This window comes from Fringilla coelebs, assembly GCF_963513975.1.
Source record: "Fringilla coelebs genome assembly, chromosome: 6".
NCBI lineage: Eukaryota > Metazoa > Chordata > Aves > Passeriformes > Fringillidae > Fringilla > Fringilla coelebs.
In genome coordinates this window covers 49,542,491-49,556,740 of record NC_140034.1, presented here as the reverse complement: position 1 = coordinate 49,556,740, position 14,250 = coordinate 49,542,491, and the positions used below count along the sequence as shown (strand labels likewise).

Genomic DNA, 14,250 nt, shown 5'->3' with positions numbered 1-14,250 from the left:
CATATTTAACAAAAAGTTTTGGAAGAAAAAATACCTTATCATTTTTTCCCAAATATGGGATTAACTAGGGACATGACCAAAATCTTTCAATCAAGACTGGTTTCGTTGAAAATGTTAATGCTGTAACTGTTTAGGGCAAAATCCTTTTCTTCCACACAAGATTGAATGAGCAGATTTTGTGTGTGTGTGATCAAAGAAAAGAGAATAAGCATCTGTCCCATCCTGCAGAGCAGCACTGCCTGTGCTCCTTTCCCTTCACTGCCTTGTTGTGTCCCACAAAAACGGGATGAGCACATCCTAAAGGAGCTCAGCTCCCAATTTCTGCAACTCACATCCAAAAGCCAAGGACTCACAGCCTCAAACACTCACCCTCAAGTTTGTGCAGTCAACACTAAGCCACAGAAACACTTTTAATTGGGTTTTTTTCAGAGGAATTCAACATGTCCAGTGCTCCCCATCAACTTGGGTGGCTTTTGAGGGAATTGCTGGAAAGTCAAATGCTGCCAGTGAGCTGCAGCTTTGCCAGCGCCCACCACCTTCCCCTCAGCCAACACCCCACTCTTGCTATTCAAGAGTAAAGACAGATTTCATCAATTGCTTAGAAAACATTTCTAAAAGCAAAACAGAAAATCAACTAACAATAATAATCAACAACAAAATGTCGAATTGGTGTGGAGAGAGCCTTCTTCAAACCCCAGTAAAATAAGTGCAAAACCGGGGAACTTCAATGGGATTTGAACCAAAGAAGAGCAAAATGTGATAAAAGCACAAATGACTCCAGATTTCCAACTTGCTGGACACTGATAAGAGAGCAGACAAGACAGAGGCAATAGGAGGCAGTTATGTTAATATTTTAATCTGTACATATACCATTTTCCAAACAGTTACATTTTATTTAAATTAATGTTTTCTTGCAAAATATTCATTTATGCTTTCAAAACTTTTTTTATAAAGGCAAAAATAAATCATTATTTTGGCAAAAGGTTTTGAAGTTGATACTGGCAGTATTGAGGTAAAATAGATTGCATTAGCTAAATATATACTTTTAAGAATATTTCTGAGTATAGTGTTAATATATCATGATTTTTCTTAAAGTCTGAAACACAAAGGTCAATTCCAAGGGGTTTTTAGCTACTACTTGAATACAGGGAATAGACAAGTTAGTGGTTTCACAAAATACTGCAGAAGTATTTCTCAGTTATTTCTCATCCAGAGCTGAACTCAGCTACTAATTACATAACATTGGGAAGTTTTTGCCTGTCTTGCATTCAATGCATACACAGGGTTTTTTTTAAGTCTAGTTGCAGCAATAAATTTAATCTTCTTTTCTCCTTATTTTAACCAGCTCACCCTTTGCCCTATGCATAAGTACAGCACAGAATTTCCAAGTTTGGCAAAGATAAGCACCAGGTGAACATACACAGGAAATTAGCAGGTGCTACATTCCATTAGTTTTGCTGTTTCTAGGATAAACACTAGTCAGTACATCATATTGTAATGTCTATTGAAAAAATATCAGAAGAAAAATATGTATTTACTAGCCAAATGACACATTGTAATTGTTTATTGCTTACTTCACATATTTTAATTAAAAATCATCTTCTTTCACATCTCAGCTTCCAAAAAAAAAAAAATTTTGTTAGCTGTTTGTTATAGAGGGGGCAGCACTACTTTCAAGGGCAACCTAACAAACTGAATTGATACCACTAAGTTAATCATCTGGGATCATTAAAAAGGGGAGTTAAAACTGGCTTTTGTTATGGCTTTCCTGGGAAATTTCAGCTCTACAGCAGTCACTAATATTTAGAAATTCAAGCTAACAGTTCTTGCAATGGATTATTTAATGGGCAAAAGGGTGGGTGATTAACTCTACAAAAATATTCCATCTGAAACACCCTTTCACCAAACCTGTCACCCGTGTTAGCTCTATCCATACCCTATCAATGTGCTTCTAGGTTTGTTCAAATTCGCAGGGTTTTTCTCACAAAACTTTACGATGTGTATCTGAGCCTGAGGGGGAAGCAACAGCATCTTTAAGTATCTATGCAACAAATGTCTTTTAAAATGAATTCAGCCCTTGATTAAAAAAAAAACCTAAAATACACCGTTCTAAAAATACATTGTCAGGATTTTACAGAGTTTATTAAAAGTGCCGTTTATTCGTATAAAAAGTGTGAACTAAACTGAAGTAAATAAAAAACGACCTGCAGTTCTCTTCATTTTCATAGAAAATCCCCCTATCATTCTCTGAATGTCTTTCCAGAAGAAGGTGTCACCAGCCAACGAGTACCTCCACAGAAACCTGGAAAAGAATCTCCTCTGTCCTCCACGTGGTGTCACAAAGCAGGATTTGCCTCCAGTCTCACGTCAGTGTTCACTTACTGCTTTGGCTGGTGTGAAGGAAAATAAAACAGGGTTAAATATTGAAGGGAGTCAGCCAATGCCAAGCAGTAAGAAATTGCTGGGAACTTTTTTTTTTTTAAGCCTTTTGCAGTTTGACAGAAGGAACAATTCATACAGACACATTAAGCCAACAGCTCTCTCATGATGCCACTGATGCTCAAGCTCCTGTGTCCCCAGCACATCACAGCTACTTTCTTTTTCTGAAGAAAACATAACTTGATATAAATATACATCTGTAACTGTATATCTATGTGTATATATTTGTACACATTTGGGGTAGGAAGGGACTCTGAAGGTCAGCCCCAGCCCCGTGCTTGAGTCTCTGGCACTGTACAATTATTTACTCAAGCAACCCTCTTTACTGCTTCATCTCTGCTTTATCTTCTTGTTCAGTTTCAGGCAATAAAATTGAGCCAAAAAAAAATCAGAAAGGTAAAAATAATATAAAATGAAAATATGGATGCATAGCATCCGTCTTAACTAGGGGCACACTCAGCAGTTGCATACAATATTTACACCTTTTCCTACTTGCAATTTCAAACAGGGAAATCTCTGCAAATTCTACTAAGAAGAGATAAAGATACAGATGTTTCTTTGTAAGGACAACAAAATTATCACAATTTTAATACCTGAAGTGGCAAAATAACCTAACCAGAGAGAAACTCAATCTTTTGTTAACATGATCCAACGAAAGGCACGATTGAAGTCAAACACAACATTGCGGAATTAGTTACAAAGGGCCACATTTTCAGCTCACCTCAGCTGAGACTCTGATGCCAGCTCATGTGTAGGATACCAGCCCACAAAGGAAGCCCCTGCTTGTACAAGGGTGAACTTTGGATTCTCTCTTTGCATGCCCTGAGCAGCCACCAGAGTACAGAAGGCTGCTGAAAACCTGGCCCCCCGTTACCCAGAGCACAGACGTCTCCTCCCTTCACCACAGTAGGACTGAGGAAGCACCTCACCTGCAGAGCAACAGCACTCAACTGAAGACTTCAGCAGCCCATGTGTTAGCTCATCAGAAGCAATATTTACAAGAATAAAAGGTTCCTGAAAAAGTAGCTGCATGCTTTCATTCGGATGGAATCTTGGTTTAGTAAAGGAGTTAAAATTTAGCAAGCCACAGCACAGGCACGATGGCAGATCAGACATGCCGAGAGCAGTTAGTTCTTACTTGGAAGGTGTTTAAACAAATGTGTAGTGAAATCCATTGCTTAAGGGGGAGTGAGGTGGCTGTGGTACAGAAGGTGAGGGTGCTTTGGGTGGATAGGTCAACTGCTGAGCTAGAAGGGATCACACACAGGAATTAGGCTGCGCAATCAAACATTCACATCATAAACGGAGTCACCTTAATTTTCTACCCCCTGATGAGCAATGAATGAGGTGCTACACTATTGTAGCCACATGGAACACAAGGTAAACAACATTTCTACCTGCTGCTTTTTTCTATTCCTTGCATAAATCAAACAAATAAAGATTTCTATTTGCATGAGAATATGGACATGAAATTTAAAGGAACACTATGAAGGCACACAACACTGACATACTCTCATCAGCCCTGCTTTTAAAGCTTTTAAAGCTCTGGACCAGCACCTATTTTTTGCTAATTCAAATTCCAGACTTCACTGAGGCTGTGCAGGTTTTCAACATTTCCTTTGTTATATGCTAGTGGGCAGAAACCAAAATAATATATAGAAAAATAATGTTCACAAAATTATATATACATAAAACATTTTGCATAATGCAGTACATGATACAGTAAACACATTTTCATATCTCAGCTTGAAAATACAGGATAAAGAATACAATGCTTAAAACTATTCTTGTTTATAAACCTGAGTAATGGTATAGTATTGGAAGACAATCTTAAAATTGAAGAAATTGAAACTTGATCTAAAATTCTGTTTTAATGTTTTGGAGGGCCAAAGCACACAACATAGGAAACGACTTCTTAGTAGTCTTGTATTTGACTTTAATCTTCCAGACTCTTGGCATGATTTCCACTCAAAAGGTTGATTTCTTATTAGGAACAGAGGAAACTCTAAAATGCTAAGATTAGATAAATTTACAACTTATCTTACAAGATTTATATTAGCATAATATCCTAACATAACTGCTCACCCCTGAAAAATGGGCAAAGTAAAGCTTCACAGTCTTTTTCATAAACAAATCTTTGTAACACAATCTACATAATTAGATTGGGATTTTCAGAAGTGGTCGGCTTCATGATCAAGGAGTAAACAATAATAAATACTTCAAAAATCAAACCCCAAAAACAAGAACACGAAGGAATCTGTAACAAGGGACTAAATGAGAATGTAAAGTCAGCTGTGTAAAGTGTCCAGTGCCTCCTTTGTAAATCACCTTAGTTCATCAGAAAATAGATCATAACTAAAAAAAATGGAACTCTTTTCTGGTTTGTAGATTTTCTATTAAAACCAAACTACTCTGGTTTGTTTGGTTTTTGTTAAGAATACCATGGAAGGTGTTTACTTTTAATGGAGTAAGAAATAACTGAAATCAAAGCAAGACGTGTTTCAAGAAGAGAGTTTTTGAGGCACAAGTGTGGCAACAAAAGCTGTGCACAAATATAAAAGCTTGGAATTCCTTAAAAACCTTAGCCTTTGGCTACTGTGTTAGGGGTTCTTTAAGTGTCTGAAAGACAAAAGAGGCAGCTGCTGTGCTTCACAAAAAAAAATGAAACTAAAACTTATCTCACAACTGACTGCAAATTTTCTGAAGCAGCATTTAAACATTTCAGTGCCAATACACACTTTAATTTCTTTTTTGAGGAAACAAAAGAATTAAGAAGATTTTTCTGACTACATGTATCTAAAAAAATTTGACAAATCACACTTTTGAGATAATTAAACATAAAAAATTAAAATATATTAATAGAAAACCTATAGTAATGGAATAATTTCAGGTACTGGCTGTGTTCTTCTGGGCTGATCTTAGCCCAGATTTGCGACCTTTTCCCAGCAGAAGCTGGAACTCAAGTGGCAAAATGCTCCACTGGCTCACACCTCATGAAAAAAATTACCATTCCATAACCAAAGGAACCTGTTAAAAGGTTCTGGTCACTAGAACTGGGACCAAAGCACCTGTGGAAAAGCCCTGTTGATACATCCATGGCCTGAGGAGCCACAAGGTTCATCCTGAACTGCCCCCATGATTTTACAATTCTGTTTTTCTGTTTGTTTGGTTTAGCTTTATAACGTCTGGCCTCCTCAGCGAATCATTTTCTCCCTGCCAGTCAGTTAAATTACCCACAGAAACTCTCTGAAGTCTCAAGATTCCTATCTTGGAAATGCATTCCATCCCCTCAAAATGCCATTCCCCTCAGGTTCAGCTGGCACTGCAGCCCTGAGAGTACAGCCACGTTCAATCAACACTGTTACTGCAGATGCACGTCACGCATCCCGATACTTGGAATAATCTGTCTTTAATGGGAAGGTCTTAAGGGCTGCTGTGGCAAGAGCCATAAGTTTAAACTGACAACTTTGGATGAGAAATGTGCATATTTTTTCTCCATCATAGTTGAAGTTCCCATTATTTCCATTCTCCACTGGAACAGTGAATGGTGCCAGTTATAAATGGCCAGTCAGGCTCTTGGGGAAATCGCTGCTGCGTGGATTACTGTGTGATACAAATCTCTTGACATTTCTTACTTATTGCAACTATAAAGCAATCAAGAGTGAAATTATCACTTTTAGCAACATATTGCAAAGGATCTATTAATTTCTAGGCATCAAGCAGAATTCCTGCACAGCTGTCTTGCTTTGACCTCTCATCCTGGTGACCAGACATGCCAATCCCCATTTTACAAGCTCTTTTTCAGCCTGTTGCACGCAGCTCAAGCTGCAAATGATTCTAGCCTCATCTCCATCACTGGACCAGGGAATTTTTCTCTATAAAAAAATATTTTAAATCCTCTTTCCTTGATTGTTTTTTGAAGTCACAGATCCATTTACTTTCAAAAAATGAACATAGAAATATTTGATTTAATGCAATTATAGATAATTAAAATGCTAATTTTTTTAGTACTATTAGAGCAAGTTTCCAAGTTCTTAACTTGATCATCGTATCTTGCCTCCTTTATCCTGTCCACTGGAGGCCAAATACTCAGTGCAAATCATTAGCCCCTCTCCATTTGTTACCTACACACACTTTTCACTATTTCGAATACGAATGACTAAAACTTTCTCTCATGCCAGGAGTTCAGCAACAACCCCACACAACTTGAGAAGCTGGTAAGGAATAGCTGTTATTTTGTAAATAACTAAGCATTACCTGCTACCTCCTTGCTCCTCTGAGAGGCTTCAGAAGCCAGAGCATATGAAATGGTAATGATGCGCTCCTGCTCCTGCAGCTGTGAATCTAAATCAATCGAGTTGTGTTTGTCCTGGGCAACAGTAGGCTGCAGATTGTGCATACTAGGGGGAGAGTGAAAAACAACATTAACATTTGCAAACATAAAGAATCCACCATGCAGATAAGAACGAGCTCGGATTCAGAGAGCAGTTTTCAGATCTCATCTATCAAGCTCCGTATTTTACTGCGGTTCTTTAATACAGGGTTGATGTTGTATGCAAACACCTACAGCACACAAGGAAAAATGACACAGCCACCCCACATTCAGTCACAATTTCTGCATAGCCTTAAGAACATCTGAAAGTCCTTTTTTAGAAATATCCTTAATGTGCTTAAATGAAAGCACTACAAAAGTGCTATTTATTTAAAATTGTTAGTAAAATTCCTTGCTAGTGCTCAGAAGAAAAGGAAAGACCTGGTGGTCCTCAGGCTGTACCCCTTCCAAAGAGAGAGCAGGTACCTGACATATCAAATTCTGGAAATGGAATGTTTCAGCTGACTGTGTTAGCTCTAAGTAGCCAAAAGTGCTGTTTCACAACTCCAGCTCTCTGGCCACAACAAACTTGCTCTCACGCTGACTTTTCTTCTGCTTTTGGCCAGCCAGCTTTGTGCCTTTCCCACCTCCTCACTCTCAGATGAGAGTTGTTTGGTAAGGACTTACTACTGTTTTAGGACTCTCTAAACAAGAAAATGGACATATGCAGAATTCATCAGTATGTCTCCTACCTTGCTTTAAAAAGCAGCTCTGAGTATGCCACATAAATTCTGAGTGCATTTTCTCAAAGCTACAAGTTGCAATCAGGTAACAGAAATAAAGATTGTTGTATGATGTTAGTTCTCCATGTTTAACATGAATTCCTGTGTATTTGGAAAAAAGATTTGGAAAAAAAACCCTAAAACCTAACCTTGATTTAGTAAGAATATTCTTTATCTTTTCTGCTTTACGCTGCCTTGCCGCCAGTTCTTCTGTAGAAAGAGGCTCCTCTGGCTCCAGCTCAACATAACGTTCTGGAATTACAACCTTCTCAGGTTTTGACAACTGCAGAAAGAAAGCAAGCATCGAGTTTTCAATAACAAAGACTTAAAAGAAATTGAGATAAATCCTCCTCAATGGGAGAACAGAGTGAAAAGAATAAAGCATGGATTTTCACAGTCAGTACATGTACCTGACGCTTAACACTGCTTCTGGATATCTAGCTGATGCCCTTTCAACAGTGTTCCCTCTGATTCTTGTTACTTCAGAAGACAGATTGAACAAATATTTAAAGGGATTACAGAAGAAGTCAGAATCAACAGAAAACCCTTCCTCAGTTCAGGCTTATAGCCCAAAATAGGATGCTGTCTAAAGCTCTTACAGTAGAAAGAAGCAACCATTCTGAGACTGACAGGACACCCTGAGATATCAATGCCATGATATTTGTGTCATGCCAGCCAGAACTTCCAACATCTGAAAGGAAATATTACTGAGGGTTTTAACCTAGGGTGTCATTCTTTTGGGACTGGATAATCAGAGCAGCAGAGGGGGAAAAAAGGCAAACAGAAATACGCTACACTGTGTGACTGTAACAACACATTGCAGAAATTAATTCTATAGACTGAAAGTTTTAATATGACTGCATAAAAAATCTAGAAACATTTTTTTACTAAGATAAATTACTTTGTGGGAACTTTTCACTCCTCCCAATGAAAATACAGTTTACAAACTTTGAAAATCAATTCTTATCATACAGAAAAGACTGCTTTTGAAAATGAAAATAGAGGATGTGTGAATAAAGAGAAATCAATTATAGGATAACTATTTTTTCTCATTATTATTGGGATTTTGTTAAAACACTCATGAGGCAATGAGTCTTCAAAATTTAAAGTTTTCAATGAAAATAATCCTAAATTTTTTCACCACTGACCTTGGTTCATGCTAATTCAATGGATTATTTAAAGTGGCCTGACCTAACCCCCAGTGCTTAGGCTGAGTAATTCACAGCAAATCTCATGCCAAGAACACACACTGGCACACTCAACAATATTAAAATCACAGCCTCAAGTTTTTAGACTTCCCTCTCAGGAAACCCAAAGCCAATGCTTTCAGAAAAATCCTCATTTTTCCACTACACTTCCCTACTTCTGAATCCAATTCCTCTCTGAAGGTCTAGATATAGACATATACAGACTTTTTTTTTAAATGTGTATCTCTATCTCCATACATTAGCTCATCCCATCACTTTCAGAATAGCAAACTCATTAATCATTGCAAGAATAGATGGTTTTCCTTAAAGACAGAACAGAGTATGTTTCCTTCTGAGGCACAGAGGTACCTCAAACACAGAAGTGCCTGCCAGGTGAAGAGAATGGCCACATGAAATGGAAAAGGACAACAAGGCCAGGTTGGATGGAGCTCTGGTTGAGTGGAAGGAGTCCCTGCCCATGGCAGAGGGCTGGAATTAGATGATCCTTAAGGTCCCTTCCAACACAAATGTATGATTTTAACCTGGGTAAACTGAGAAAGAAGCATTACACTTAGAGCTTCACACCTACTTCAGTTACTCTGAAGCAGGACAGAAATGCCTATGAGCAAAAGTGTCTCCAATTCAAGGCTTAAAGGAAGTACAAAGTGATTCCCATAGCCCCAAAGGCCTTCTGGAAAAGAAGAATTGTTAGCAGAGTGCAACAAGGAAAGGCAGAAGAACAGGAGTTATTTTCTGTTTCTGAAGTTTACAGAAGCACTGTATTTTCTGTAAAAATTATACAAAGATTAACTGAAAGATAAATCCATTCATAGAGTTCAACAGATAACTCACAGAGTAAACCATTTACAAATATCTCTGCTAAATGATATTCTCTCAACAGCTTTCAGAAGAGTACAGGTGCTTATTAATCTAATTACCATTAACAGTTGTACTGGTTTGTCACCTCCCACGGCATTTAACACAGCACAAGGTACCCCCTGCAGCCTTTCCACTTGCTGTGTTCTCTCCTTCCCACCAGATGGCTCAATCGCATTTCAAACTGACATCTCCTCCCTTACTGCAGCTGAGCAAAGACCTCTGGTGTGCCCAGAACACCGACCAAGTCATTCCAAAAGCTGACAAAAATACATTTTCTGTTCAAGCCCAAATAAAGCAGTGCTTCCTCTTCTCTATCATCATTTGCCAGTCAGCATGAAAGGTAGAACTAATTGGGGAACTAACTTGTCCTTCTTTCCTGCTTCTTATTTTTAAATACTCATTATGTTTTCTTCTCATCTTTTTTTCCCAATTTACAGAACTTTCCCTAACTTAATCACTCTTTCCTTTAAATCCTGAGATATGCATCTAAAAGATTAGAGCCAACTTTTCAATTTCTTCTTTCTACTAAAACACATTATGAACACAAACCTTTCAAAGGTGCCAGGTCAAAAATTTTCAGTACTCAAAAGATCCCTTTTAGTTCAAACTTCCAGCAACCTGAATTCACTGCCTAAAACTTAGAAAGGTTAATGTTTTGGGACGGAGAATAAGAGGGAAAAGATTGTGAATGTTACCTCTCTGCTGATATCTAAATCATAGTCTTGAGGCTCCAGGTCTGTCTCTGTCACTGCTCCTGGCTGAACTTTTAACCATTCATTTTCATCCTTGTCTTCTCCACGAATTGCCCTCTCAAGTAACTGCAAATCAAATTCTTGCTCTCGTTTCCACTGGTAATAGATACAAAACAATTAACAGCATTCAAGCATACTGCCAAACTCACCATACAGCATTGTACATTACGGCAGCAAAGGCTACACTGCTGAAGGATTCAGCTGGGCAAACCCCTGAACTGACAAGAGAAAGAAAATAAAACTGCATTTCTTGGTACATAAGGGTGAGAGTATTGATCTCTAGCTGTGCTGTGAGGAATTCAGAGTATTGTTTAATTTTACATGTTCGGCGGTGTTAGATTCTAAGAAATTTATTAATCCCAATTTTACATTTGCTGATGAAGATGGAACCAGCCACGCACAGGACAACACCTTTGTTGTCACTACCAGTGAGCCCAGAGGCTGGCAGAGCAGTCCTTGGCATTGTAAAGAGGCAGTGCTGTGGGGTTCTGAATCACTGCACAGGAAGGCTATTTACAGTGCTGGTTGAGAATGACAACTTGAAAATTTTATGTATCTTTTTTAGGATAATACCTACTGTTTAAAGTTGATAATATTTCATATATTAGCATTAACTTGTCTTAAATTTTTTTTAAATTGACTTTTAAGCTCTTCAGCAGACTCTAGCTACCTGCAAAAGTCCTCCACACAGTCTTTAAAATGTAAATATTTAGCAATATTATATGTTATAATAAATACTTAATATTTATTGATATTTAAATTTAGCATATTTAAACTAAGCTGCATAATGTAGAGTACTCAATAGCACTGCATAGTAGTCCCTACAAAACTGCACACAATAAAGTTACAGATAAACTCACACTTAAGGACACTACCAATACCTTTTTTTCAAAAAATTAAGTTCATTTGTAGCATCATTCCATCCAGTAGATCTGAGCAACTTTACCATACATGATATTAAAAGCAGTAGGAAAAAGAAGGGACAAAAACAACAACAACAAAATTATCTCCTCAAGGTTTTGAGGAAATCAGCAGGAGAATGTGCCACTTGTATGTTTCTTAAAAATATCTCCAGTATTTCTAGTACAAATCTTTGTCTTGTTTTGGATGAAGTTTGAACTCCACATGAAGTCCTTAGACTTCATTATGTCACTTGCATTAATAAATCTAATTGAAACCTATTCATGCACAAGCTCTCAGTATTCACTCATAAGATAAGTATCTTCCATGTATATTAAAAAGTTAAGTAGGTAAGAGGCAATTATATCTCAAAAATTAATACATTACCAAATTCAACAGAGAAAATAAGATTTTTCTCATATGAGTACTCCAAACTCATCCTTCTACTCATATTCGAACCAGGCCTGATTGAGATAGTATATTTTAAATACACAGTATCATTTTCAAGTTGTTGTTATATAATAGGTAAGAAAAAACATCAAACCATTCTTATGAAGCAGTTCTTTTATTGGCTTTGATGTTGCAACTTTTACATTAAAAAGGCATTGTATATAACAAATGAATTCATGTACTGTGATCAATACTTAAAATGTCATCCTACGCTTGAGAGCTGACCAATTAAAATTTAGAATTACGCATACAATGTATGTTTAAAGCAAATGTTACACACTGAGCAGCACTTCAATTATACATTTAACTGTTTGCCATTGTGGCTGCTAAAGAATTGTAATGCTGTAAGTAATTGTGCTATCAAACATGCTTTTGCATATCAAAGCCCCATAGGTACAAGAGATGACCTCTACAAAACACTACTAGGGCTGAAAAACTCTATTTGAATTCTTTACAGCAAGAAATAGACCAAGATGGCACCCAAATTTATAAATAAAGTATTTGCCACAAATGTTAATAATGAGTATTATGAAAGCATTTCAATTCAACTTGGGTATGTTATGTGAGTCAGAAAACATGAGAAGCTGAGATTTATTTCTTTCAATTAAAGTATGAAAGTAACAGTGGTACCATAGTACTACAATTCCCAAACATTATGCACTGTCTTTAAAAATTTTGTGATTGCAAAACAGAAGACAAAACAGATGAATGTCTCCAAGCAGTGCAGTTGTATTTACTGGGAAAGTAAATACAAATAACTGGCTGCAAATTAGTGCTACAGAACAGTGGGAATGAAAAGCTGATTATAAGGTTTTTTCAATGCCAGCAATTGACACACATGTACTAAATGCAATTAAGCCTGGTAAAAATTGAGTAGTCCAGTTAGAAATTTTAAAGTAGCTACAAATTCTGCAAATTAAAAGCAAGCAAACAAAAAAAAAAGGCATTAGGTATGATGAGTGACAAATTTAAAAATTTAAAAGCGAGAGATCTTGTGCAATGAATTAGGTAGAACAATGTGATCATTCTAAAGCTCTAGTGGACCAAATAAAACAATAAATTAAAAGACCACAGCATAAGTGCAGTTACAGTACAGTCCTGGTTTAGCACCAAGTGAGCAACTGGGTAACTTCACCAATCAGAATTGCTTTGGTTAGTATCCAAAATGTATCATTATAAACTTCTCACCTGCACAGCATTTACTCTCAGAAAGCAACAAAAATACTTTTCTTTAGCAGCCTAAATTTGAGCCTTATTAGAATATTCTGCATTTTGAGATTTAAAGAATTTGTATCAATTAGAATACATTGGCTCTCACATCAATTCCTAATCAGCATGATTAGATTTTAAAACTGATTATCCATTTATCTTTTTTAAAAAGAACAAACAAACATTTGTCTGATATTACCACCGACTATCTTGCAGGATAATTTATGAATTAAAAGGAGAAACACCCATGGTGAGAAACAACATTCTAAAAGGCCCATTCCATTATGAAGCAGTTTTAAAACTGTACAAGCTTCTGTCACTTTCTAAATACAATTCCAAGGAGGAAAAAAAAAAATCATGGCTCTGAAATCACCCCAAAATACTGATATCTCCACACATCACTAACCTCTGACCAACTTACCTGCTGAACCTTCTACATTTACAATAAGTAAAAAATATCTGTTCCTCACACTCTCTGAACTCATTTGATACCACAGAACACTAATTTAATTGGACTAGAAGCATCGCACGCGCTCAAGTGAAAGTGCTTGCCGGGAGGGGAAAACAAAAAAAAGAAGAATAAATCCAAAGATATTTTTAGTTTAGTCCTTTTAAGGCATATCTAACATACTGAGCCTACGTCTGCAGACACGGGCCTGATGAAAGAGCGAGATGAAACAGGCTGCCTTTCTCCTTGGCTAAGAGTTCTCTTGCGTTCCCGCACTAATGCCTTCTGATGTCTCTTCATTCTTTCTAGCTGCTCCTCTGCACTCATCTTTCCTCTTTGGTGGTCTCCAGAGTATAAACGTTCCAAGGCACTCTTTGGTCTCTCCTGGAGAAGTCACAAGGCACACAAAACACATGGTGTAATTAATACTTTATAAGAAGTATACAAAAAAAAAATGAACTCCTTCTCCTATCTCATTACTAAATTTTATTCTATTAACTTTGCATTTCTTTGTATATACTCTCTCAACTCTGCATTTCCTATTAGTAGTGCTGATTTTGGGTTCTAAACCTTGTTTTATAAATCTATTTGAAATGCAGCAAGTTGTTTGTCTGTTTTCCAATTCATTTAGGAAAGTGAAGAATTGGAGACTCCGTTAGATCACAGCTCTTGCTCCTCTCCCAGGCTACTGCAATCCCACTTCGTGCTACACAAAATGTACTCTGGGCTTAACTTTTTCAAGCAGTTCAGACATTTGCCTTCAGAAGTTAATTTAAAACTTACCTTGGACCTATCCCTTCGAAGTGTTGCAAATGATGAAATGGTAGATGACTGGTGCAATCTGGAAGTTGATCCAGACAAACCTTTATAAGGAAAAAGAGAATGCCTTAAA

At 37.1% G+C, this 14,250-nt stretch overlaps 1 protein-coding gene across 3 annotated transcripts in view; it reads right to left on the bottom strand.

Moving 5' to 3' along the window:
• Positions 1–944: 944 nt before the first annotated feature.
• PLEKHA7 (pleckstrin homology domain containing A7) overlaps positions 945–14,250 on the bottom strand; it is a 103,781-nt gene continuing 90,475 nt past the window's right edge. The window contains exons 20-25 of one of the 3 annotated variants that reach the window (XM_084208418.1): positions 14,142–14,221; positions 13,542–13,742; positions 10,295–10,447; positions 7,683–7,816; positions 6,697–6,839; positions 945–2,390 (exon numbers count right to left, since the gene is read on the bottom strand). In XM_084208418.1, coding sequence (XP_084064544.1) covers positions 2,368–2,390; positions 6,697–6,839; positions 7,683–7,816; positions 10,295–10,447; positions 13,542–13,742; positions 14,142–14,221 — 734 coding nt within the window. In that variant the 3' untranslated portion in view covers positions 945–2,367. The remainder of the gene's footprint in view (positions 2,391–6,696; positions 6,840–7,682; positions 7,817–10,294; positions 10,448–13,541; positions 13,743–14,141; positions 14,222–14,250) is intronic. The other 2 variants (XM_084208416.1, XM_084208417.1) reach the window with 2 other exon arrangements.